General features: G+C 48.2%; 1 protein-coding gene across 17 annotated transcripts in view; it reads right to left on the minus strand.

The window, feature by feature from the left end:
- The window catches only part of ATXN2 (ataxin 2), a 1,509,788-nt gene extending 1,483,421 nt beyond the window's left edge, over positions 1-26,367 (minus strand). For 9 of the 17 annotated variants that reach the window (XM_085634787.1, XM_085634790.1, XM_085634785.1 and 6 more), the window contains exon 1: positions 25,907-26,302. In XM_085634787.1, the coding sequence (XP_085490913.1) occupies positions 25,907-26,004 (98 nt within the window). In that variant the 5' untranslated portion in view covers positions 26,005-26,302. Of the gene's footprint in view, positions 1-25,531; positions 25,655-25,906 lie in introns of those variants that run through there. The other 8 variants (XM_085634782.1, XM_085634779.1, XM_085634778.1 and 5 more) reach the window with 3 other exon arrangements.
- Positions 26,368-26,612: the final 245 nt, after the last annotated feature.

Genomic DNA, 26,612 nt, shown 5'->3' on the forward strand with positions numbered 1-26,612 from the left:
TTGCCTTTTGATAGCAAATTTGTATGCATTTTACAATCCACCTAGCTATCCCTGATTTAGAAATGGGGTTGCCTTTATGTGGTGGAGAGAAGGAAACGAACAATTGTTTAGTCTTCCTGAAGGGTTGCGTTCTTTGTATGTAGTATAGCAACGCCCTTTTCACATCAAGTGTGTGTAAGGCCCTTTCTGCAACAGATTGGGGTTGCGAAAAGAAGACAGGTAATTCCACTGATTGATTGAGGTGGAAGGGGGAAATGACTTTGGGCAGAAACTTCGGATTTGTGCGAAGTATGACCTTGCTGTGATGCATTTGTATGTAGGGTTCCTGTATGGTGAACGCTTGTATTTCACCAACCCTTCTAAGGGAAGTGATAGCTACAAGGAAAGCGGTTTTCCAGGTGAGAAACTGTAGCTCACATTTGTGCATTGGTTCGAAGGGCGGACCCATTAGTCGTGTAAGAACTAAATTTAGATTCCATACAGGGGAAGGTGGTGCCCTGGGAGGAATTACGCGTTTAAGGCCTTCCATGAAGGCTTTAATAGCGGGCACTCTGAACAGTGATAAATGCTGTCTGTTTTGTAGATAAGCAGCGATCGCTGCTAGGTGTAGGCGTATGGATGAATATGCCAGGTTACACCTGTGAAGATGGAGCAGATAGCATATGATGTGCTGTATGGATGCATCTAGAGGGTTGATTGTATTGTTACGGCAGTAAATTACAAATCTTTTCCACTTTGCGGCATAGCATGCTCTAGTGGTAGGACGTCTGGCTTCCATGATAATGTTCATGCAATCAGGGGGAAGGTTAAGGTATCCGAATTCTAGGATTTCAGGAGCCAGATCGCCAGGTTGAGCTGAGCTGGGTCCGGGTGCCTGATTTCTCCATGGTTCTGGGTTAGGAGGCATGGGGATAGATGCAGTTTTTGATGTGGTACCACTGACAGTTGTAGTAGCGTGGTGTACCACGGCTGCCTGGCCCACGTCGGAGCTACCAGAATGAGTGTGAGGGAGTGCTGTTGTAGCTTCCTGACCACTAATGGAATTAGTGGGAGAGGTGGAAAGGCGTATGCAAATCTGCCTGACCAGTTCATCCATATCGCATTGCCCTTGGACAATGGGTGTGGGTATCTGGCGGCGAAGCTTGGGCATTTTTTGTTTTCGTGGGTGGCGAAGAGGTCTATCTGAGGATGCCCCCACTGTTGGAAGAATGGGTGAAGAACTTGTGGATGCAGTTCTCATTCGTGTAGTTGTTGCGTTTGTCTGCTGAGCAGATCTGCCATGGTGTTTTGTACGCCTGGAACGTGCTGTGCCAGGAGAAAGATGTTTTGAGGAATTGCCCATCTCCATATGCTCTGGGCTAAGCGGGAGAGCTGGGGAGAGTGTGTCCCCCCCTGTTTTTGGATATAATACATTGCAGTCATGTTGTCTGTGCGAATGAGGACTGCTTTGCCCGAAATCTGTTTTTGGAAAGATTTTAGGGCTAGAAAGATCGCCAAGAGCTCCAGATGGTTGATGTGGAGCGATTTTTGCTGTGGCGTCCATAGACCTTGCATGGTGAGGTGTAGAAGGTGCGCTCCCCAGCCGGAGAGCGATGCGTCCGCTGTTAGAGTCACCTGAGGAACCGGGTCCAGGAACGGCCGCCCTTTGGAAAGGTTTGTGGTGTTCCACCACTGCAGAGAGTGATGTGTGCGGCCGTCCACCAACACCAGATCCGTCAGCTGCCCCTGGGCCTGGTTCCACTGTTGTGCTAGGCACTCTTGAAGTGGACGCATGTGGAGTCTTGCATGGGGCACTATGAAGATGCAAGACGCCATCATTCCTATAAGCTTCATAAACACTCTTGCTGGAAGAGAGTGTTGAGGAAGGAATGTTTTGCGTAAGGCTTGAATGCTTGTGATTCTGGCTGAGTTTGGATAGGCAATACCTTTGGAGGTGTCTATAGTGGCCCCGAGATATTGCTTTGTGTGAGATGGTATGAGGTGGGACTTTTGGTAGTTCACCGTGAAGCCTAGCTGGTGGAGCAGTTGGATGGTGCTGTTTGTATGTTGCACACATTGGTCGTAGGACGCGGCTTTTATCAGCCAGTCGTCTAGGTAAGGGAAGACGTGAATATGTTGACGTCTGAGGTGTGCTGCTACTACTGCTAGGCATTTGGTAAACACCCGTGGTGCGGTGGTGACCCCGAAGGGGAGAACCGTGAATTGGTAATGTTGCCCGTCCACCACGAACCTGAGGTATTTCCTGTGAGAGGGGTGTATTGGAATGTGAAAGTATGCGTCTTTCAGATCCAAGGTTGTGAGGAAGTCTCCCTGGCAGAGGAGTGGGAGGACTTGCTGTAGGGTGACCATGTGAAAATGGTCTGAATGTATGTAGGCATTTAGAGGCCGGAGGTCGAGAATGGGTCTGAGGGTCCCGTCTTTCTTTGGTATTAAGAAATATAGGGAGTAGACCCCTAGATTTTGTTGATTGACGGGGACCTGCTCTATAGCGTGTTTTTGGAGGAGTGAGAGTACCTCTTGTTTGAGCAGTGTGGAATGTTCTTGAGACATTGGACGGTGCCTTGGTGGGATATTGGGTGGGGTAGATGTTAGTTCGAGACAGTACCCTGACCGAATGATTTGGGTCACCCATTTGTCCGATGTTATGGACTCCCATGTGTGGATAAAGTCTTGTAGTCTGCCCCCGACCGGAGTGGGATGGTCTGGGGGGAGCGGAGGGGAGTCATTGTGCGGGTGGGGTGGCAGAACGGGTGTTGTTGGTTTTGCCCCTGCCCTTATTGTTGTTGCCTCTGTAACCGCCCCTTTGATTGCCCTTTGAAAAGGTATTTTGAGGAGGGGACTTGTAGGAGGTAGAGGCGTTATCGGTGGAGGAGCCTCTGCCTGTGCCACGAAAGGACGAGCGTCGAAAGGAAAGTTTAGAGGCTTGTGTTTGGAGTGCCCCCATAGACTTTGCTGTGTCTGTGTCCTTTTTCATCTTTTCCAACGCTTCGTCTACCTTTGGCCCAAAGAGAGTTTGCTGGTCAAAGGGGTGATTGAGTATGGACGCCTGGACTTCAGGCTTGAACCCTGAGATCCTGAGCCAGGCATGGCGACGAAGCAGGACACTTGTATTTATGGCTCTAGAAGCAGTGTCGGCTGCATCGAGGGCACACTTAATGGAGGTGTTTGTAATTAGTTTACCCTCCTGTATTAGGTCATGAGCCTTGCGCTTGTGTTTTTCTGGAAGGTGCTGCATAAGAGCCTCTAGTTCGTCATAGTGTGCTCTGTCATATCGCGCAAGCAGTGCTTGTGTGTTTGCAATGCGCCACATGTTTGCAGCTTGGGAGGCGGTGCGTTTACCAGACGCGTCCAGAAGTTTAGATTCCTTGTCTGGCGGTGGGGCTTCTCCTGAGGATTGGGAGTTAGCCCGCTTTCTAGCTGTGGAGACAACTAGGGAATCTGGGGGAGCAGGGCCCTTAATGTATGCAGGGTCTGTGGGTGCCGCTTTGTACTTCTTCTCTATTCTAGGGTTCAGTACTCTGGCCCTGACAGGGTCTTTGAACACCTCTGTAGCGTGCTTGGTGACACCCTTAAGCATGGGTAAAATAGAAGTGGATTTGTCTTGTATGTCAAATGTATCCAGTAGGAAGTCTTCTTCCACTGGTTCACTGTGCATGTCCACCCCATGGTAGTGTGCTGCTCTCTGCACTAAGTGATGAAACCCTAAGGAGTCCTCTGGAGGAGACGGCCTGGATGGGTATAGGTCGTCCTGAGGTATATCTGGTATATCAGGGTTATTGTAATCCTCCCATGGGTCTGGGGTCCCTGGTGGAGTGGGATCCATTGGGGCGTCCGCCGGGTAATTGTCCGGGTCCCCGTCATCCGGATCTGGGGATGGGGCCGGATCGTAGTGAGGTGGAGGTGGCGGAGACCTGGGAGGGGGAGGGGGTGGAGGTGGTGGAGGAGGTAGGGGAGGCGGTAGTGGGAAGGGCACTCTGAGGGGTGAAGTAGCAGAGTCCTTCCTTTTGGGTGGTGGAGGAGGAGCCGGAGTATCAAGGCGTCTTTTCTTGATAATTAAAGTCAATAGTCCAGTCTTTGGATCTTTGGACAGAGTCTTTTGTAGAGGGTCTGGTGTAAACAGAGCCAGTGGCGTCGAATCGTCCGTCGGCACCGGTGATTTCGGAGCCGAGGGCTTCGATGGTTTGTGTGCGCCATGCTTTTTGGGGCCTCCTGTTTTTTCGGCGTCGAAGGAGTTTTCGGCGTCGGAGCGTCGGTGCCGACAGATTTATGTTTGTGTTTGGTCGGCACCGAGAGTCCAGGCTTCGGCACCGGTGGCTTCGGAGTCGAGCTGGATATTGCTTTCTTCGGTGCCGGATGCTGTTTTTCGGCACCGGGCGTCGGCTGGCTCGATCCCGAGCTGCCGTGAGACTTTGGATGCTTCGACACCGAGCCCGAAGGTGGGGTGATCGAAGCTTTGGTCTTGGTTTTGCCCAGGCCGGCAGGCGAGGGAGTAACCTGAGTCTCTTTGGTTTTGGGCGCGGGGGTGGGAGGGGGCACAGTACTCACGGCCCGCTGCGCCGGTGTGATGTCCTCCACGTCGGAGTCGTCGGCTTCGGAAGCGCTGACGACGTCTTCTTCCTGCTCGGTGTGTGTTTGCCCCGAAGCTTCGGCGCCGTCTCCGAAGATGTCCGGTGGAGCTGCAGACGATGAGTGCGCCATGGTGCGTCGAGCTTTTCGATCCCGGATGGTTTTCTTCGATCGAAAAGACTTACAGGCGGGGCAGTCTCTGGCCTCGTGTTCTGGAGAGAGGCAAAGATTACACACCTGATGGAGGTCGGTGTGGGGAAATTTAGACCCACATTTTGGGCACTTTTTGAACGGAGTCCTTTCCATCGGCCGGGACCGGAGTCGAGGAGGGCCCGAAGGCCGGTGCCGATGTACGGGATGGAGAAAAGTGCCGCTTCGAGAGATGAAGATGATGATGAAGAAACTCGAAGATACGAGGATTTTCCGTCGAGGCTGGAACCGTAGAAGTTCGAAGCCGGAGCACGAAGTATCACATCCGAGCCCGATGGCGGAAAAAAACAATCTGAGGATGGAGCCGAAGCCCATGCGCAGTACGGACCGAAGGAGGAGTCACCAAACTCGTGACTTCCAAAGACTGTCCAAGAAGAAAAACAAACTGCAAACATCCGGGCCCAACACCAGATGGCGATCTATGCTAAGTGTACAACTCTGCAGCTCATATGCCTCGAACATTATGTTTTTACTAAATGTAAATGCAGGTACGTAGCTTCAGATGGGCTGTTTGGGCGGGACACCCCCTTATGATTTCTCAGTCCGGTCATGCTGCGAATTGCCATGCCAGGGTGCAAGGCGAGCGATCAATGGGCAGGTACCGCCGCCATGGCACCTCATTTACGAAGAGTCAAGAGAACAGTTAATGCAATTTACAACCAGCTCTGATAATATGAAAAGACAAGCGTGACCAAGGCGGACCGCACTGAAAGCGGACCACGCTGAAAATAAAGATACACAATACCATCACAAAACACATGCCAGCAGGGGGAGGAGAGGCTGTCAGGCCGGGGGCACCCACCTTCCTGCGCAGCCGCAGCTGGCCGGTAAGGATCGCCAGCAGGGTGGGGTCAGGCTCCTTCACACTCACGCACACATGCCAGCAGGGGGTGTCAGGCTTGTCCACACTCACTCACACATGCCAGCAGGGGGGGGTGTCAGGCTCGTTCCAACTCACTCACACATGCCAGCAGGGGGTGCCAGGCTTGTTCACACTCACTCACTCACACATGCCAGCAGGGGTGTGTCAGGCTCGTTCACACTCACTCACACATGCCAGCAGGGGTGTGTCAGGCTCGTTCACACTCACTCACACATGCCAGCAGGGGTGTGCCAGGCTCGTTCACACTCACACATGCCAGCAGGGGGTGTCCGGCCGATCACTCTCACATGCCAGGAGGGGGTGGGGAGGGTGTCTGCCGGGGGCACCCACCTTCCTGCACAGCCTCAGCTGACCGGTAAGGATCGCCAGCAGGAGCATCTTGAGCAGCAGTGTGTTCTCCATCCTCGAGGCCGTGCGAGGGCTGCTCTCTGCCGAGGGTCACCGAGCAGTGCGTGGCTGCGCTGGGAAGAGGCACTAGGTAGTCAAAGGGGGGAGGAAGGTGACTCAAAGGGCAGGGAGTAAGACAAAAGGGGGTCGAAGAGGAGGCAGGGAGAGGAGGGGAGAGAGCTGCGAGGGAGGAAGAGAGGGGGCCTCAACGGGTGGGAGAACCTGAGCGTGGGCTGAAACGCCGGAGGGAAGGAAAGCGAAAGCACGCCATGCGCGCGTTGAGGGATACGCATGCACTGGCTGAGGGCGGCTGGTGCGTGTGTGTTTGTTGGCGCAGGGGGCGTAGAACTCGGCGAAGCAGGCGCTGCAGGAGTTCAGCAGGCGAGAGCAGGCCGAGTCGGAGTACAAGATGACCAGCGGGTCTTTCCGGGAGTACATGCCGGCCCAGCGACTGCTAAATATTCGTTGTTGCTTTGAATTGCGCTTGCATTAGTGGTTTGCCTACCAGGCACTAGGACCAGGGGATCGCAATCAAATGAAGGAAGAATAAAATGTTAAAGACAAGTGGGCTATATTTAATGAGGTCCAGTATACAAGCCCTGAAATAGTTAAACGGAAAGGGTATACAGTTCCTCTATTTGTATAGGGGAGTGTAGAGCACACTCTCCTTGGAATTTAGACTAAGTGGGGGGTAATGTTTAGTAAGCCTGAAGGGTATAGGACTGTGTGGGGTGGGGGAACCAACATTGGTGGAACTAAAACCCTCACACACCCAGCAAGCTAGGTGTCATGCTTCATCATCTGGGTTTTGCTCCTCGTCGGGTCGGCGCTGCAATTCCCGACGGGCACCCAGGGATGGGGCTCTTTGGCGGAGATCTTTTGTTCCTTGCCGAGGGTGAGTGCAAGTGAGGGCCAGGTAGGTGTAGATGTTTGTGAGTGTGGTTAAAAAGGGGTTGGTTATTCTGAATATATGATTTTATTCGGTCAGTAAACCACCCTGTTAAAAATGAAATGAGAGGCGGTAGTCTTGACTAAATGGGTCAGGGACTACTCTACTCTGCTCAGGTGGTCAACATGTTTCATGCCTACAAGGTCAGGGGGATCCAGCGGCAATTCATCAGGACCAGTGATTTCAACTATCTACAAGATTGTGAGGGTGTGTTACTAATTATTTACAGTGATGTATAAAACTACCCTAAGTAAGTGTCGGAAAAACTAGACTCTTACTTGCTGGATTGGCCTATAGAAAAGGGAAAAGGAAACAAAACAGGCACCAGCGTACATTAAGACGCACACTTAGTCAAAACTATACATTACAAAGACAGGAGCCTGAGACTCCTCATATGCATCTTCACTGGGAAAACAATTTACGCTACATACTGGTGATCATGCACAGGTGGATGCATGGTGCAGGTACGTGTCAGGTGATCAAATCTAAAATTATAAAACACTCAGAATCTTACGTTAAATGCGGTTATGCTCACCCAACGTATTAGAAAGTGCCACTCCAGTCGGTACTTGGCGAGCCTCTTGGGGATGCGCGATAGCCTACTGTAAATAATAGTACAGAGTAAAGAGGCGAGAGGCTCATGCTTGAAGGAGATGCATACTCCCTATTCGCTATGTCCAATCAGGGCAAAAGGTGGCAAAATACCCCTCGGGTCCCGTGACAAGCGAGAGGCTCATGCTTAAAGGAGATGCATACTCCCTAATCGCTATGTCCAATCAGGACAAAAGGTGGCAAAATACCCCTTGGGGCCCGTGACAGGAGAACCAACGACCGTAGAACGCCCCGTCCCCCCGTCCCAAGTGTCTCACGGGAGAAACAGGAAGGAGACTAGGGACCGGGCCGCTGCCACAGCCGCGGTACGCCGATCACCGAGACCGAGTAAGTCTCAGCTCAAGAAGTGGAGTCTTAAGAACGGGATGCAACTACTCACAGTTTTGTCGCCCAAGGGTAGTTTGTAGACCTACCCCGCTCCGCCGAAACCGGGAAGTGAGGTCTGCTTCCCGCTGCTCAGTTAAGAGTAAATCCTATGAGGCTAGGCGGGTACTGATTGGTCACTGGACACCGGCGAGAAAGTTTAGACAGGCAGTCTTGTTCCCAGGGTGATCATGGGTGCCATCTTGGAGAGGGGTATATCACTATGTGGTGGATAGTGTATTGGGCATGAGGGGGTCAAGGGGTCCTTTAAAGATAACAATGTACTGACAAAATTAATCATCTAATGTGTCCCTATCAATAGCCTTGAATAGTCATGTTTCGTATGTATGGTCGTATGGATGAGACTCAGATACATATATGGGAATGCGTCTTATAACAAAGTGATGTAGGAGGTGTGGCGGGTTTAATTACCACTTATCATCTAGATGCCAATACCGTCAGATCTGCAAGTAATGATAAGTGTATTAGGGACTGACATAATGCTACCGACGGCAGTCTCATCATAGAGGTTGATTATAGGCGCCATCTTGAGATGGGAAAATGCGTGATGTGATAGTCCCGAAAAGTAGCAAGGGGCTGCAGGACGTCGTTCTCCGATATAAAACTCACGACTAGTGTACTAATGTCATGGGAGGAAAGCGCTTAGAAAAACATGTGAGGTGACTCCGACATGTCGGTGTATGCCAGAGAAGTATAGTAAGGGTTGCTGGATATGCCCAGTCACTATCACTATTTAGGAGATGGTGCCCCTCCCTTGCTTGGGTTTTACTTACTGATTGGGATTACAGTGAAGTGTAGGTATCATAAGAGTCTAGGGATATGCCCAATCACTATCAATATTATGGGATGATGTCCCTCCCTTGCTTGGGTTTAACTTGCTAATAGGGACTATAATGAAGTGTAGGTATCATCTAGGTTTCAGTGAGTTAAAGAAACCCATGGTATGTCATCATTTAGACCCCGTGTATCCGAAGCCAGTTTGTGGACCCATCTTTGTTCCAGTCTGAACAAAGTTTGTGGTGGCATGCCTGGATGTGATTCAAGAACAACCCATCTTAAGGAGTCTGCTGTGTGGTGGAGATTTTTGAAATGACAATACAATTTTGTGGTCTCCTTAGAGCATCTGATGTTACTTTTGTGCTCTGTGATGCGTGTCTTGATTGATCGTGTCGTCATCCCTATGTAATACAAAGCGCAAGGGCATTGTAATAGATAGATGCAATTCTTTGAATTACAATTTGTGTGACGTCCCAATTTCCAGGTCAAATTATCAGATAAAACCAATTCCTTTACGGTCATCGTCTGATGGCAAGATGTGCAATTGCCACACGGGAAATGTCCTGTGACTGGTGGGAGACCCCAAAGGGTCGCCTGGGTGTTCTGCGCTGTTTTTTTGGGTCTAGTATGGATCAGAATATCTTTAAGGTTTTGCGTTCTCTTAAAGGCAAACCTTGGTTGTGGTAGAGTTAGATCCCCAGCCGCCAGAATCCCCCAGTGTTTCTTAATGACTTTTTTTATGTTGTTGGAAGATGGGGTAAAAGAAGTCACACATGTCAAGGTTTCGGTTTGTTCACGGGTCTTAGTCTCTAGTAAAACCTCTCTAGGGTTATTCCTTGCACGTTTCATGGCGTTATTAATAGTAGTGGGGGGGTACCCTCTCTCTTGTAAATTATTGGCCAGGGTATCTGCCTCTTTCTTGTAGTCCGACACAGAACTACAATTTCTCCTTAATCGGAGAAACTGGCCAAACGGAAGGTTATCCCTCAGTGCTTTGGGGTGGTGACTGCTATACAACAACAGGCTGTTTCTGTCCGTTGGTTTTTTGTAGAGACTAGTGGTTAAGACTCCTGACTCCAGTCTGATGTCTAGGTCCAGGAAGGCAATGTGTGAGGGGGAGATGTGGTTGGTAAATCTCAGGTAAGGATTCTGGATATTAATCCATTGGCAGAACTCTTCACATCTGTTCATAGAACCCTTCCAAAGGATAAGGATGTCGTCAATGAATCGCCTCCACAAAATCAGACTCTCATTAAAGGGGTTAGTTGGGCTCTGAATGATTTCCTCCTCAAAGGCTGCCATGTAAAGGCAGGCTAAGCTAGGGGCAAATGTACTGCCCATAGAAGTCCCTTGGCATTGATGGAACAGTTCATTCCTGAATTCGAAAAAGTTCTCAGTTAATGCCAAGGATGCTAGGTCCATAATGAAAGACACCGGAGTGGGTGATGTCCATTCTTCCTTACGTAGGACCTCTTCGATCACAGTTAGGGTGGCTTGTTGTGGGATATTTGTGTAGAGTGCCTCCACGTCTAAAGTGACGAGGAGGCTGATATCCCCATTAGGTGCCAACCCTTCAATTGTTCTTAAGATGTCACTAGTATCTTTGATATAAGATGGTATCCTTTGGACCAGGGGTTGCAGGTAGTGATCCACAAATCTGGATAGAGGCTCCAGGACCGAGCCAATACCGGACACAATGGGCCTACCTGGGGTGGGAAAGGTTCCCTTGTGGACTTTTGGCAAGGTGTAGAAATATGGTGTTACGGGATTCAGTGTGTTGAGGAAGTCAGCCTCTTTCTTTGAGATCCATCCATTAGTCTCAGCCTCCAGCGTGAGGCTGTTGATGGTGTCCTTCAGCCTATGAGTGGGGTCTAAAGTGATCGGGGTATAGTATTTCCGATCACCTAGTTGTCTCCGACACTCTCTCTCATAGTCAAGGGTGGACTGGATGACTGTAGCCCCACCCTTATCTGCTTGTTTGATGGTGATTGAGGGGTCATCTGCCAGGGCCCTGGCTGCATTCATTTCCTCCTTTGAGAGATTATAGAAGGTGTTGGACCTATCTCGTGTCATGGCTAAATCCTTTAGTATTGCTTTTTCAAAGGTTAGGACTTCTGGGGGGACCATGCCAGCGTTGGGAGTAAAGGTTGAGGGATTGTGTAGCCCAGTGTCTGTATATTCTGTATCGTCATTAGATTTGTTGTGAAAAAAGGCTTTGAGGCGAATCTTTCTGAAGAAACTGTGCAATTCGCATGCTTCCCTGAATTTATCAACCTTAGGAGTAGGTACAAAGCCTAATCCTTTGCGAATCACTCGTAATTCAATATTGTCGAGTGGTCTTTCAGAGAGGTTGATCACTAGGTCCTTCTGCCCCTGCGTTGGCTCCGGGTTTCCATTGGTGGCTGAACTTGATCTTGCCACTGAACATGTTGTGTTCCTCGCCTTCGCCCTCTTCCTCTGCCCCAGCCTCTGCCTAAAAAAGGTTGGGGATTGGTTCCTGGGTAGAATTGGGGAGGACACGGGGGAAACATGGGGTATTGCCAAAATTGAGTTTGTGGTGGTGGACCAGGGAATATCGGTTCCCCTCGATTATAGAAGGAACGGTTGTTCTTTCTTCTCTGGTTTGAAAAATCCCAGCTACCAGAGCTTGAGTTGCTGTTGTTAGAGCCCCTCCTGCTATTGTTGCTAGATTCTTCATCACTCGAATAATTGTTCCTGTTAGGTGTGAAGTCTGGTTTCAGGTAGGGGAAGATTTTTTCCCTATCAAACCTAGAGATGTCCTTCTGCAGTTTAGCAATCTTCTGTTTAAGAAGATACTCCCTATTCTCCGTTATTTCTGAGTTGATTTCAGCTAACTTGGTTTTGTATGTGCTGTTAGGCACTGCAGATTTCATATTGGACTCAGCAGTTTGTATCCGTAGTAACAAGGCATCAGCGAGTCTTTTTGCAGTGTTAATTATAAGAACTAGGAGGTCACGAGTACATTTCCAAGAGACTGAAGACCAATCTTTCTTGAATGGGGGATCCTCCAGAAATAAACGGGGAAAAATGTTCACGATCAGTCCATTGGGGGCAATGTTAGCCCTCAAATACTCAGTCATAACAGCACCATGCATAGTTATTCTGAGCCATTCTTTTTTGAGGGATACCAGATTAGACCAGTCATCTGAGTGGGACACGTTTGCTGTTGCACCGTCTACTCCTAGGAGTGATGGTGTTCTGAGGATGTCTGAGACTGCATCCTCGCCATAGCTAATCCCTAATTCTCCCTCCATTGTGTGGAAGACGGGAAACAATGGCCACTAACCCAACGTGGGGGGTTAGTTGGTAGTGGGGTGGGCCTACCAGTGTAGATTGACACTGTAGGTAACCTCAGTCTTTTCCTACGGTTTTCCAACTGCGCAAGGAATCGCAATCAAATGAAGGAAGAATAAAATGTTAAAGACAAGTGGGCTATATTTAATGAGGTCCAGTATACAAGCCCTGAAATAGTTAAACGGAAAGGGTATACAGTTCCTCTATTTGTATAGGGGAGTGTAGAGCACACTCTCCTTGGAATTTAGACTAAGTGGGGGGTAATGTTTAGTAAGCCTGAAGGGTATAGGACTGTGTGGGGTGGGGGAACCAACATTGGTGGAACTAAAACCCTCACACACCCAGCAAGCTAGGTGTCATGCTTCATCATCTGGGTTTTGCTCCTCGTCGGGTCGGCGCTGCAATTCCCGACGGGCACCCAGGGATGGGGCTCTTTGGCGGAGATCTTTTGTTCCTTGCCGAGGGTGAGTGCAAGTGAGGGCCAGGTAGGTGTAGATGTTTGTGAGTGTGGTTAAAAAGGGGTTGGTTATTCTGAATATATGATTTTATTCGGTCAGTAAACCACCCTGTTAAAAATGAAATGAGAGGCGGTAGTCTTGACTAAATGGGTCAGGGACTACTCTACTCTGCTCAGGTGGTCAACATGTTTCATAGGGATGACGACACGATCAATCAAGACACGCATCACAGAGCACAAAAGTAACATCAGATGCTCTAAGGAGACCACAAAATTGTATTGTCATTTCAAAAATCTCCACCACACAGCAGACTCCTTAAGATGGGTTGTTCTTGAATCACATCCAGGCATGCCACCACAAACTTTGTTCAGACTGGAACAAAGATGGGTCCACAAACTGGCTTCGGATACACGGGGTCTAAATGATGACATACCATGGGTTTCTTTAACTCACTGAAACCTAGATGATACCTACACTTCATTATAGTCCCTATTAGCAAGTTAAACCCAAGCAAGGGAGGGACATCATCCCATAATATTGATAGTGATTGGGCATATCCCTAGACTCTTATGATACCTACACTTCACTGTAATCCCAATCAGTAAGTAAAACCCAAGCAAGGGAGGGGCACCATCTCCTAAATAGTGATAGTGACTGGGCATATCCAGCAACCCTTACTATACTTCTCTGGCATACACCGACATGTCGGAGTCACCTCACATGTTTTTCTAAGCGCTTTCCTCCCATGACATTAGTACACTAGTCGTGAGTTTTATATCGGAGAACGACGTCCTGCAGCCCCTTGCCACTTTTCGGGACTATCACATCACGCATTTTCCCATCTCAAGATGGCGCCTATAATCAACCTCTATGATGAGACTGCCGTCGGTAGCATTATGTCAGTCCCTAATACACTTATCATTACTTGCAGATCTGACGGTATTGGCATCTAGATGATAAGTGGTAATTAAACCCGCCACACCTCCTACATCACTTTGTTATAAGACGCATTCCCATATATGTATCTGAGTCTCATCCATACGACCATACATACGAAACATGACTATTCAAGGCTATTGATAGGGACACATTAGATGATTAATTTTGTCAGCACATTGTTATCTTTAAAGGACCCCTTGACCCCCTCATGCCCAATACACTATCCACCACATAGTGATATACCCCTCTCCAAGATGGCACCCATGATCACCCTGGGAACAAGACTGCCTGTCTAAACTTTCTCGCCGGTGTCCAGTGACCAATCAGTACCCGCCTAGCCTCATAGGATTTACTCTTAACTGAGCAGCGGGAAGCAGACCTCACTTCCCGGTTTCGGCGGAGCGGGGTAGGTCTACAAACTACCCTTGGGCGACAAAACTGTGAGTAGTTGCATCCCGTTCTTAAGACTCCACTTCTTGAGCTGAGACTTACTCGGTCTCGGTGATCGGCGTACCGCGGCTGTGGCAGCGGCCCGGTCCCTAGTCTCCTTCCTGTCTCTCCCGTGAGACACTTGGGACGGGGGGACGGGGCGTTCTACGGTCGTTGGTTCTCCTGTCACGGGCCCCAAGGGGTATTTTGCCACCTTTTGTCCTGATTGGACATAGCGATTAGGGAGTATGCATCTCCTTTAAGCATGAGCCTCTCGCTTGTCACGGGACCCGAGGGGTATTTTGCCACCTTTTGCCCTGATTGGACATAGCGAATAGGGAGTATGCATCTCCTTCAAGCATGAGCCTCTCGCCTCTTTACTCTGTACTATTATTTACAGTAGGCTATCGCGCATCCCCAAGAGGCTCGCCAAGTACCGACTGGAGTGGCACTTTCTAATACGTTGGGTGAGCATAACCGCATTTAACGTAAGATTCTGAGTGTTTTATAATTTTAGATTTGATCACCTGACACGTACCTGCACCATGCATCCACCTGTGCATGATCACCAGTATGTAGCGTAAATTGTTTTCCCAGTGAAGATGCATATGAGGAGTCTCAGGCTCCTGTCTTTGTAATGTATAGTTTTGACTAAGTGTGCGTCTTAATGTACGCTGGTGCCTGTTTTGTTTCCTTTTCCCTTTTCTATAGGCCAATCCAGCAAGTAAGAGTCTAGTTTTTCCGACACTTACTTAGGGTAGTTTTATACATCACTGTAAATAATTAGTAACACACCCTCACAATCTTGTAGATAGTTGAAATCACTGGTCCTGATGAATTGCCGCTGGATCCCCCTGACCTTGTAGGCATGAAACATGTTGACCACCTGAGCAGAGTAGAGTAGTCCCTGACCCATTTAGTCAAGACTACCGCCTCTCATTTCATTTTTAACAGGGTGGTTTACTGACCGAATAAAATCATATATTCAGAATAACCAACCCCTTTTTAACCACACTCACAAACATCTACACCTACCTTGCCCTCACTTGCACTCACCCTCGGCAAGGAACAAAAGATCTCCGCCAAAGAGCCCCATCCCTGGGTGCCCGTCGGGAATTGCAGCGCCGACCCGACGAGGAGCAAAACCCAGATGATGAAGCATGACACCTAGCTTGCTGGGTGTGTGAGGGTTTTAGTTCCACCAATGTTGGTTCCCCCACCCCACACAGTCCTATACCCTTCAGGCTTACTAAACATTACCCCCCACTTAGTCTAAATTCCAAGGAGAGTGTGCTCTACACTCCCCTATACAAATAGAGGAACTGTATACCCTTTCCGTTTAACTATTTCAGGGCTTGTATACTGGACCTCATTAAATATAGCCCACTTGTCTTTAACATTTTATTCTTCCTTCATTTGATTGCGATTCCTTGCGCAGTTGGAAAACCGTAGGAAAAGACTGAGGTTACCTACAGTGTCAATCTACACTGGTAGGCCCACCCCACTACCAACTAACCCCCCACGTTGGGTTAGTGGCCATTGTTTCCCGTCTTCCACACAATGGAGGGAGAATTAGGGATTAGCTATGGCGAGGATGCAGTCTCAGACATCCTCAGAACACCATCACTCCTAGGAGTAGACGGTGCAACAGCAAACGTGTCCCACTCAGATGACTGGTCTAATCTGGTATCCCTCAAAAAAGAATGGCTCAGAATAACTATGCATGGTGCTGTTATGACTGAGTATTTGAGGGCTAACATTGCCCCCAATGGACTGATCGTGAACATTTTTCCCCGTTTATTTCTGGAGGATCCCCCATTCAAGAAAGATTGGTCTTCAGTCTCTTGGAAATGTACTCGTGACCTCCTAGTTCTTATAATTAACACTGCAAAAAGACTCGCTGATGCCTTGTTACTACGGATACAAACTGCTGAGTCCAATATGAAATCTGCAGTGCCTAACAGCACATACAAAACCAAGTTAGCTGAAATCAACTCAGAAATAACGGAGAATAGGGAGTATCTTCTTAAACAGAAGATTGCTAAACTGCAGAAGGACATCTCTAGGTTTGATAGGGAAAAAATCTTCCCCTACCTGAAACCAGACTTCACACCTAACAGGAACAATTATTCGAGTGATGAAGAATCTAGCAACAATAGCAGGAGGGGCTCTAACAACAGCAACTCAAGCTCTGGTAGCTGGGATTTTTCAAACCAGAGAAGAAAGAACAACCGTTCCTTCTATAATCGAGGGGAACCGATATTCCCTGGTCCACCACCACAAACTCAATTTTGGCAATACCCCATGTTTCCCCCGTGTCCTCCCCAATTCTACCCAGGAACCAATCCCCAACCTTTTTTAGGCAGAGGCTGGGGCAGAGGAAGAGGGCGAAGGCGAGGAACACAACATGTTCAGTGGCAAGATCAAGTTCAGCCACCAATGGAAACCCGGAGCCAACGCAGGGGCAGAAGGACCTAGTGATCAACCTCTCTGAAAGACCACTCGACAATATTGAATTACGAGTGATTCGCAAAGGATTAGGCTTTGTACCTACTCCTAAGGTTGATAAATTCAGGGAAGCATGCGAATTGCACAGTTTCTTCAGAAAGATTCGCCTCAAAGCCTTTTTTCACAACAAATCTAATGACGATACAGAATATACAGACACTGGGCTACACAATCCCTCAACCTTTACTCCCAACGCTGGCATGGTCCCCCCAGAAGTCCTAACCTTTGAAAAAGCAATACTAAAGGATTTAGCCATGACACGAGATAGGTCCAACACCTTCTATAATCTCTCAAAGGAGGAAATGAATGCAGCCAGGGCCCTGGCAGATGACCCCTCAATCACCATCAAACAAGCAGATAAGGGTGGGGCTACAGTCATCCAGTCCACCCTTGACTATGAGAGAGAGTGTCGGAGACAACTAGGTGATCGGAAATACTATACCCCGATCACTTTAGACCCCACTCCTAGGCTGAAGGACACCATCAACAGCCTCACGCTGGAGGCTGAGACTAATGGATGGATCTCAAAGAAAGAGGCTGACTTCCTCAACACACTGAATCCCGTAACACCATATTTCTACACCTTGCCAAAAGTCCACAAGGGAACCTTTCCCACCCCAGGTAGGCCCATTGTGTCCGGTATTGGCTCGGTCCTGGAGCCTCTATCCAGATTTGTGGATCACTACCTGCAACCCCTGGTCCAAAGGATACCATCTTATATCAAAGATACTAGTGACATCTTAAGAACAATTGAAGGGTTGGCACCTAATGGGGATATCAGCCTCCTCGTCACTTTAGACGTGGAGGCACTCCACACAAATATCCCACAACAAGCCACCCTAACTGTGATCGAAGAGGTCCTACGTAAGGAAGAATGGACATCACCCACTCCGGTGTCTTTCATTATGGACCTAGCATCCTTGGCATTAACTGAGAACTTTTTCGAATTCAGGAATGAACTGTTCCATCAATGCCAAGGGACTTCTATGGGCAGTACATTTGCCCCTAGCTTAGCCTGCCTTTACATGGCAGCCTTTGAGGAGGAAATCATTCAGAGCCCAACTAACCCCTTTAATGAGAGTCTGATTTTGTGGAGGCGATTCATTGACGACATCCTTATCCTTTGGAAGGGTTCTATGAACAGATGTGAAGAGTTCTGCCAATGGATTAATATCCAGAATCCTTACCTGAGATTTACCAACCACATCTCCCCCTCACACATTGCCTTCCTGGACCTAGACATCAGACTGGAGTCAGGAGTCTTAACCACTAGTCTCTACAAAAAACCAACGGACAGAAACAGCCTGTTGTTGTATAGCAGTCACCACCCCAAAGCACTGAGGGATAACCTTCCGTTTGGCCAGTTTCTCCGATTAAGGAGAAATTGTAGTTCTGTGTCGGACTACAAGAAAGAGGCAGATACCCTGGCCAATAATTTACAAGAGAGAGGGTACCCCCCCACTACTATTAATAACGCCATGAAACGTGCAAGGAATAACCCTAGAGAGGTTTTACTAGAGACTAAGACCCGTGAACAAACCGAAACCTTGACATGTGTGACTTCTTTTACCCCATCTTCCAACAACATAAAAAAAGTCATTAAGAAACACTGGGGGATTCTGGCGGCTGGGGATCTAACTCTACCACAACCAAGGTTTGCCTTTAAGAGAACGCAAAACCTTAAAGATATTCTGATCCATACTAGACCCAAAAAAACAGCGCAGAACACCCAGGCGACCCTTTGGGGTCTCCCACCAGTCACAGGACATTTCCCGTGTGGCAATTGCACATCTTGCCATCAGACGATGACCGTAAAGGAATTGGTTTTATCTGATAATTTGACCTGGAAATTGGGACGTCACACAAATTGTAATTCAAAGAATTGCATCTATTACAATGCCCTTGCGCTTTGTATTACATAGGGATGACGACACGATCAATCAAGACACGCATCACAGAGCACAAAAGTAACATCAGATGCTCTAAGGAGACCACAAAATTGTATTGTCATTTCAAAAATCTCCACCACACAGCAGACTCCTTAAGATGGGTTGTTCTTGAATCACATCCAGGCATGCCACCACAAACTTTGTTCAGACTGGAACAAAGATGGGTCCACAAACTGGCTTCGGATACACGGGGTCTAAATGATGACATACCATGGGTTTCTTTAACTCACTGAAACCTAGATGATACCTACACTTCATTATAGTCCCTATTAGCAAGTTAAACCCAAGCAAGGGAGGGACATCATCCCATAATATTGATAGTGATTGGGCATATCCCTAGACTCTTATGATACCTACACTTCACTGTAATCCCAATCAGTAAGTAAAACCCAAGCAAGGGAGGGGCACCATCTCCTAAATAGTGATAGTGACTGGGCATATCCAGCAACCCTTACTATACTTCTCTGGCATACACCGACATGTCGGAGTCACCTCACATGTTTTTCTAAGCGCTTTCCTCCCATGACATTAGTACACTAGTCGTGAGTTTTATATCGGAGAACGACGTCCTGCAGCCCCTTGCTACTTTTCGGGACTATCACATCACGCATTTTCCCATCTCAAGATGGCGCCTATAATCAACCTCTATGATGAGACTGCCGTCGGTAGCATTATGTCAGTCCCTAATACACTTATCATTACTTGCAGATCTGACGGTATTGGCATCTAGATGATAAGTGGTAATTAAACCCGCCACACCTCCTACATCACTTTGTTATAAGACGCATTCCCATATATGTATCTGAGTCTCATCCATACGACCATACATACGAAACATGACTATTCAAGGCTATTGATAGGGACACATTAGATGATTAATTTTGTCAGCACATTGTTATCTTTAAAGGACCCCTTGACCCCCTCATGCCCAATACACTATCCACCACATAGTGATATACCCCTCTCCAAGATGGCACCCATGATCACCCTGGGAACAAGACTGCCTGTCTAAACTTTCTCGCCGGTGTCCAGTGACCAATCAGTACCCGCCTAGCCTCATAGGATTTACTCTTAACTGAGCAGCGGGAAGCAGACCTCACTTCCCGGTTTCGGCGGAGCGGGGTAGGTCTACAAACTACCCTTGGGCGACAAAACTGTGAGTAGTTGCATCCCGTTCTTAAGACTCCACTTCTTGAGCTGAGACTTACTCGGTCTCGGTGATCGGCGTACCGCGGCTGTGGCAGCGGCCCGGTCCCTAGTCTCCTTCCTGTCTCTCCCGTGAGACACTTGGGACGGGGGGACGGGGCGTTCTACGGTCGTTGGTTCTCCTGTCACGGGCCCCAAGGGGTATTTTGCCACCTTTTGTCCTGATTGGACATAGCGATTAGGGAGTATGCATCTCCTTTAAGCATGAGCCTCTCGCTTGTCACGGGACCCGAGGGGTATTTTGCCACCTTTTGCCCTGATTGGACATAGCGAATAGGGAGTATGCATCTCCTTCAAGCATGAGCCTCTCGCCTCTTTACTCTGTACTATTATTTACAGTAGGCTATCGCGCATCCCCAAGAGGCTCGCCAAGTACCGACTGGAGTGGCACTTTCTAATACGTTGGGTGAGCATAACCGCATTTAACGTAAGATTCTGAGTGTTTTATAATTTTAGATTTGATCACCTGACACGTACCTGCACCATGCATCCACCTGTGCATGATCACCAGTATGTAGCGTAAATTGTTTTCCCAGTGAAGATGCATATGAGGAGTCTCAGGCTCCTGTCTTTGTAATGTATAGTTTTGACTAAGTGTGCGTCTTAATGTACGCTGGTGCCTGTTTTGTTTCCTTTTCCCTTTTCTATAGGCCAATCCAGCAAGTAAGAGTCTAGTTTTTCCGACACTTACTTAGGGTAGTTTTATACATCACTGTAAATAATTAGTAACACACCCTCACAATCTTGTAGATAGTTGAAATCACTGGTCCTGATGAATTGCCGCTGGATCCCCCTGACCTTGTAGGCATGAAACATGTTGACCACCTGAGCAGAGTAGAGTAGTCCCTGACCCATTTAGTCAAGACTACCGCCTCTCATTTCATTTTTAACAGGGTGGTTTACTGACCGAATAAAATCATATATTCAGAATAACCAACCCCTTTTTAACCACACTCACAAACATCTACACCTACCTGGCCCTCACTTGCACTCACCCTCGGCAAGGAACAAAAGATCTCCGCCAAAGAGCCCCATCCCTGGGTGCCCGTCGGGAATTGCAGCGCCGACCCGACGAGGAGCAAAACCCAGATGATGAAGCATGACACCTAGCTTGCTGGGTGTGTGAGGGTTTTAGTTCCACCAATGTTGGTTCCCCCACCCCACACAGTCCTATACCCTTCAGGCTTACTAAACATTACCCCCCACTTAGTCTAAATTCCAAGGAGAGTGTGCTCTACACTCCCCTATACAAATAGAGGAACTGTATACCCTTTCCGTTTAACTAGGACCAGGGGCTCATGCCGATATATTTAGCTGCCCGGGGACTGCCCCAGGGTAGCCAGCGATGGGGGTGGCTGGCCCGCTTTGGATTACACTCGGGCAAGACTGCCCGCGAGTTCTCTCCTCGCTTCCCCCTTCAGCCAGACCGGGTTTCCTGACAGCCGGGATCACAGATCCTTTATCCTGTCCCTAGGGGGGGTGATAGCGCGACGGCCTAGGGGTGCAAGGCACACTACACGCGTTGTGTAGAGCAACACAACATAATGGCTAGAGCGTGGGACTTTGAAGCTGGGGAATCCAGTTCGAATCTCGGCACCGACCCTCAAACATCCGGTGATTCTGGGCAAATCGCCTAGCTCCCAGCGCTAAAAAGGAATGGGCCCGCTTTTGACTCTTGAATGAAGAAGGCAGTATAGGGCGCCCTGAGCACCAACCCTCCCGTTCGCTATTAGCGGATGTAGCGCGGCACGTAGTATGACGGAGCGCGCATAAGGCTCGAACCTGTTAATATGTACACATTGAAATGGCGCAAGGGGCGCGAGCACTGGAGTTCGAGGGCTAGGTAATTACCGCAGCATGTGGGTACCAAGGTACAGGTGGCGCAGGTCCATCGTACCTCTCTGGTGTGGTTCTTGTATTTTTACCGCTGCGCCATAGCCATAGTTCAGGAATTGAGAGGGGCCCGAGTCTTTATGAGCGCGTTCACAAAGAAACTACTGCCTCGAGCCTAATTAACACGGCACCAAGCACCAGCTGTACACGTTACATCCAAGCGCCAAAAGCCCTGCGGATGCCCAAATGCTGCGTTTTTAACGAGTGAATGTTCACGAAAGTGAAACTGCATGCGGACTTGCGAGGGAAGGGGGACAGGAGATGTGCACGCCGCGTGGCTGTAAGCACGTACACCAACTCAAATCCGCCAAGAGCCTGCGCGTGCCCATCTCCTGTCCCACTTCCGAGGCAAGTCAGCAACAATAGATCTCGCCAGGCGAGACCTAAAAAGGAGACTAGCAAACTTATGTGAGCATAAAATTGAGGCTGATAGTGCAGACAAAGAAACAGGGCAGAGAAGGTACTATCGTCAAGTCTCTTTCCTTCTCTATTTTTAATTCCAAAGACATGATACAATCTTTTCAAATTGGGGGGGGGGGGTAGCATGTGGGCATGGAGATGCGAGTCCGACTACCATATGGTCTAATGGAACGATATTGCAAGAGATGAATATCACTATTATGTGGGTGGGGTATGTGATCAGGAGTGTGGCATGCAAGAATGAGTATGTACAAGCCAACGGGCAGGGTGATAAAAGATCTCAGGATGGCAGTTTTAGGAGCTCTATTGATGAGTTTGTGGACAATCTACTTTATAGAGAGTTCAGGTGCCTTTTTCTTCTGAGTGAAAATATCCAGTTTATTCGACAATGAGTTATAATGTTTGATGAGGTTATGTCAGTTAATCTGAAGGTATTCCCTGTAAAAATAAATCTAACGAGTAGATCTGTTTATCTATCGTGGTATTTCAGATGTTGCTTGAATCCTAAAACGTAGTCATTGGGTTAAGTATTATATTGATAGGAGGATATTTCTGTTAATATCATCACATAGTTGTTAAATATATATGCGTGGGTAAAGGACATATGTATAGGCGATTGACAGTTCCGGCAGCTCTCAATTGATATTATCCCTATTTTGTAGAGTTTAGAAAAGGTCCAAAATGCTCTATAAATGATAAAGAGTGGAACGATCTCCCATTACATTTCATAGTGTCCTCTTCTTCTCTTGAATTCCACAAGAAGCAGACAACCTGGCTTTTCCATTAATCAACGTACACTAAGCAGGGTGAGGCACACACCTGTTCAGCACCAAGATACCCTAGTGGTGATAGTGCGCTTCACAAATACACATTATAAAAGCACCCAAAACACATTTAAGTGTGGAGTAGCATTTTATACGTACATTACTAGAACTGGCAAAAATTGTAGTTACTGAAGACGAAACTAAAAATTCTTCTATTGGCTACATAAAGATGTTACACCTACATGTATCTGTAGCTCCATATATAAATGTGTGGGTATACACACACATTTGCCACGTTTGATTTACTGGGTGGAGAACTAAAAATCTTAAACAAATTCTAGAGCTTTAAAATTAGGATACAAATTTTAACAGAACTAAATCTAATTTTCAAAAACGGATTACCTGTGACTAAATAAGACCACCAATTCTATTCCGAAATCTTAATGCGGTCATGTGTGGACTCGTAGAACCTTCTACACAGCCCATACACAGATGTGCTCTTAAAAAACATTTCATGGAAAGCGATACGTGGTGTGCCAATCAGATCACCTTGGAAAGTCTGTTTATTGCAAGATTTTTTAAATGGACGAACCCATGGACTGTCACAGAATGCTGGTGTGTAAGAGTAATATGCTTACTACCATACAGTTATATCAGTTTTACGTTTACCATCCCTTGAGATACCAGGGACCTTCCTCAGACAACATTCCCTAGCTATGGGAAATTGGGCTGCATCTGGATCTATACTTTTGAACACAGTTAATGCTTGACATGCAATATAACAGCACATTTAACGACGCTTAGACATTCAGATGCAAGAATGACTTCTGCAGCAATACAGCTACAGGGATTGTGGCTTGCTGTGATTATCCTTTGGCAGACCAACAATGACCAAGTATAGCAAAAGCACATTCTAGCAGAATAAAGGCTGCTAAAGTAGCATTCATCTGCGACATACCAGAGCCCGAAAACTGCAGCACGGCAGCCACTTAATTCACGTGTCAAATGATGCCTTGACTCAGCAGAACTGCAGGTCTATGACATCCCTATATTTTATATTTGATGGCAATGGCAGAGTTGCTCAGTAACAACTAAAAGAACCGGTAATACACTATGAAAATACAATCAACACATTTCTGGTGGTAAACACACCTCTTTAAAAATACCAAACTGAATGGTACTACTTGCATAAATGATCACGATGCAAGTGCAAATACCACTACATGCTACCATTGATGTAGTGCATTATTTGTGAGTCAATTAAGTTTTGTGGGTTTTTTCTGGCACACCATGGTAAACTTACTGACATGCCACTGAGTAATACCGAAAGCCTGCATTCCAACAGGTGCCTCCGAGTTTTCCTCATGGTACAGGCAAGTAACTTGGAATTTTACACAGAAATTACAGTGCATTCGTACTTTTACAGATTACTCCTGGACTGTGATAAAACGTTGCGTAAAAGTGTGATATTTACATCTATTTTACCATAACTGTTAGCAAAAAATAGAAGGCTGCAAATAAATCCGTACCGGTGTACCTCATGGATGTGATGACTATATTCACCACGCTATGTTATTCGAAATTTGCCCCATTAGGTAATAAACAAAGCCTCCAGTAAGAAGACACAGCACTATGTAACCTTTTCAGGAACGCTTCTAACTCACACCAACCACCACAAGCAATTGCTGCTTCAAACGGAAAGCATGTGACAGAATAAAAGACATGTTCAGAAAGAAAGGTCACTCACCAGTAATACTAGTTTTACATGTCAATGCACACACAGAGCCAAGCAAGCATCTCCACGAGTTCAAAGAGGGTAGAGAGAGTTAAGCTGATCTCAGATGTCATAAGAAGTCCGTTTAAAGACACACCCTCAATTCAAAGACTATGGGTTGCTTTTTCATAATTACTAGCAGAACCTTGCAAAGTTTGCGAAGCTAGACCAAGACATCAATTAATAAAAGCGATGTTGCATGAAAGTAACTCTTCCTTCTCCTACAAATATCATTCCATCTTAACATTACCTCTCAATCAACATAATCAGGGAAGGCCTATCTGCGAGTAAAATGAAATAGCAATACAAGCCTGCCAAAGCTGCCCTGTCGCCTCAAAGCCACCGGTAGCTCTGTCCAGACTTGCTGCAAAGGCGGTGATCAGTCTCATGTCTACCATCCCTTGTAGCCCACTTCCTATGCCCTGCCCTTTACACTCTCCCAAAGTGAATAGTAATCTGCCTTTCGTCTCAACCACCCTCCAACAACGCAAACTCCACTACGTACCCCCTCTCCCTCAGACACATCCCATGTGCCACCATCATCACTGGTATCTCCTTTACGTTTTCTACTCCACATGAATTTAAACTTACCATCCCTCTCGACTGTCAGAGTCCTGTGTGCATTTCCTTCCCCAACACAGTTTAGCACGCCCAAGCTCAACCCTCTGAAGAGCCAGGCCTGTCCTCTCAACTCACTGTACTGCCAGACTTCCTTTCCCCTTTGTCCCAGCAGTAAGTACCCTGCCTCTTAGTTTGTCCAGTCTACTCTGATTTGAAAGCTGACCACGACTTCACTTTGAACGGTGCCCAGTCCACCCGCCTATTCACCCGGTAAAGGACCATATTTGCCCACCGACTCTAGGAAGGAAGTAGAATTACTGCCCTTCGTTTCTACACTTAGGAATATCATGCTTGCTCTTCCTCTAACCCCCAGCAGTGTCCAGCTTGCCCTCTGTCTATACCCATGGTTCTAACCCTCTTGGGAAATTAATGTCACTACTAGTCTTGCATCTCCTCTTTGTCACAACCTCACCGAATGTCAATGTTGGGTTTGCACTCCCGAACTGACTGTGCCCACAGTCCCTCTGGTAATCTCCGACGTACCCACCCTTTCACTGCAGTCCGATTTGCCTCGTAAATCCGTGGAAGTGTCCAGATTGCACACCTTGTTTGTTTTCTTCCTGCGCTGCCCCAACCCTTGTTGTGCCCGGTCTACCATCCAGCAGAGTCCAGACTGAACTCATTCTCTGCCACTAGCAGTACCCAGCATGCTCGCCCTCGCAACCTCTAACACTGCCCTCCTCCCTTTCCCCTCGCTGGCAGGTTGGCCCGCCCTCATCAGCTCGAGTGCCTGACCTGCCACCCCTGGCACTGCCGTCCTGACGTACCACCCCCAGTCCTTCTCCACCTACCCACCGCAAGCACTTAGGAGCCCGCAAGATCCCCCTTGAACCTCCAGTAGGCAGGAAACATTGGCACCCACCTGCCCATGCTCTGCCGCCCGCCTCCTCCCGGGGCCGGGGCGCCGCTACCCCCGCCGGGCTTCCGGTTACTCCCGGCCTGCTGCTGCTTCATAGACATGACGGCCGGCCCATAAACAAGGGGATATCGTCAACAAACCACAAGGCCGCTTGAAACGGGGGGAGAGCAGCTCTGGGCCCGCAGCTGCGCCGGCGCCTGTCCTGGGCCGAGTCCTGTCCTCAACAAGCCGCAGGCTGTACGAGCAACTCGTCCTGAGCCAGTCCTTGTACTTTGCGGGGGCTGTAGCGACCTTGTGCGCGGCTTTCTTAGCGGCCTGTCTCGGGCCTTGAAGCAGTCCCTGCAGTAACTCTAAACACAGACACCACAACAGTCTGAACAGAGACGGCCGCGGAGGGATATCTTTGTCAAGCCGCCTTCGGCATCTCTGCGTGTTACGTAGCTTCACAGTTTCGCTTTTGCCCACAGGCCGATTCGGTCGTGGCGATTCTCCTAAGGTGACGTCAGATTGTTTTTCTATGAGCTTAGAGGGAGCTGGTTTTGACAGGAGACAGGACAGGCTGCGGATGGTGGTTGAATGAAGGGACTCCTTTGCGGACGGGCGGAGGGTTATCGAACGTGGCAGCGTCGCTGACGACAGCGGGGGTAGTGCGGAACTCACGCGTGAGCCGGTATGGTGCTGCTGGATCTCAAGAACGGGAGACTTGGCC

Source organism: Triturus cristatus, chromosome 11 (genome assembly GCF_964204655.1).
Source record: "Triturus cristatus chromosome 11, aTriCri1.1, whole genome shotgun sequence".
In the NCBI taxonomy this organism is placed as follows: domain Eukaryota; kingdom Metazoa; phylum Chordata; class Amphibia; order Caudata; family Salamandridae; genus Triturus; species Triturus cristatus.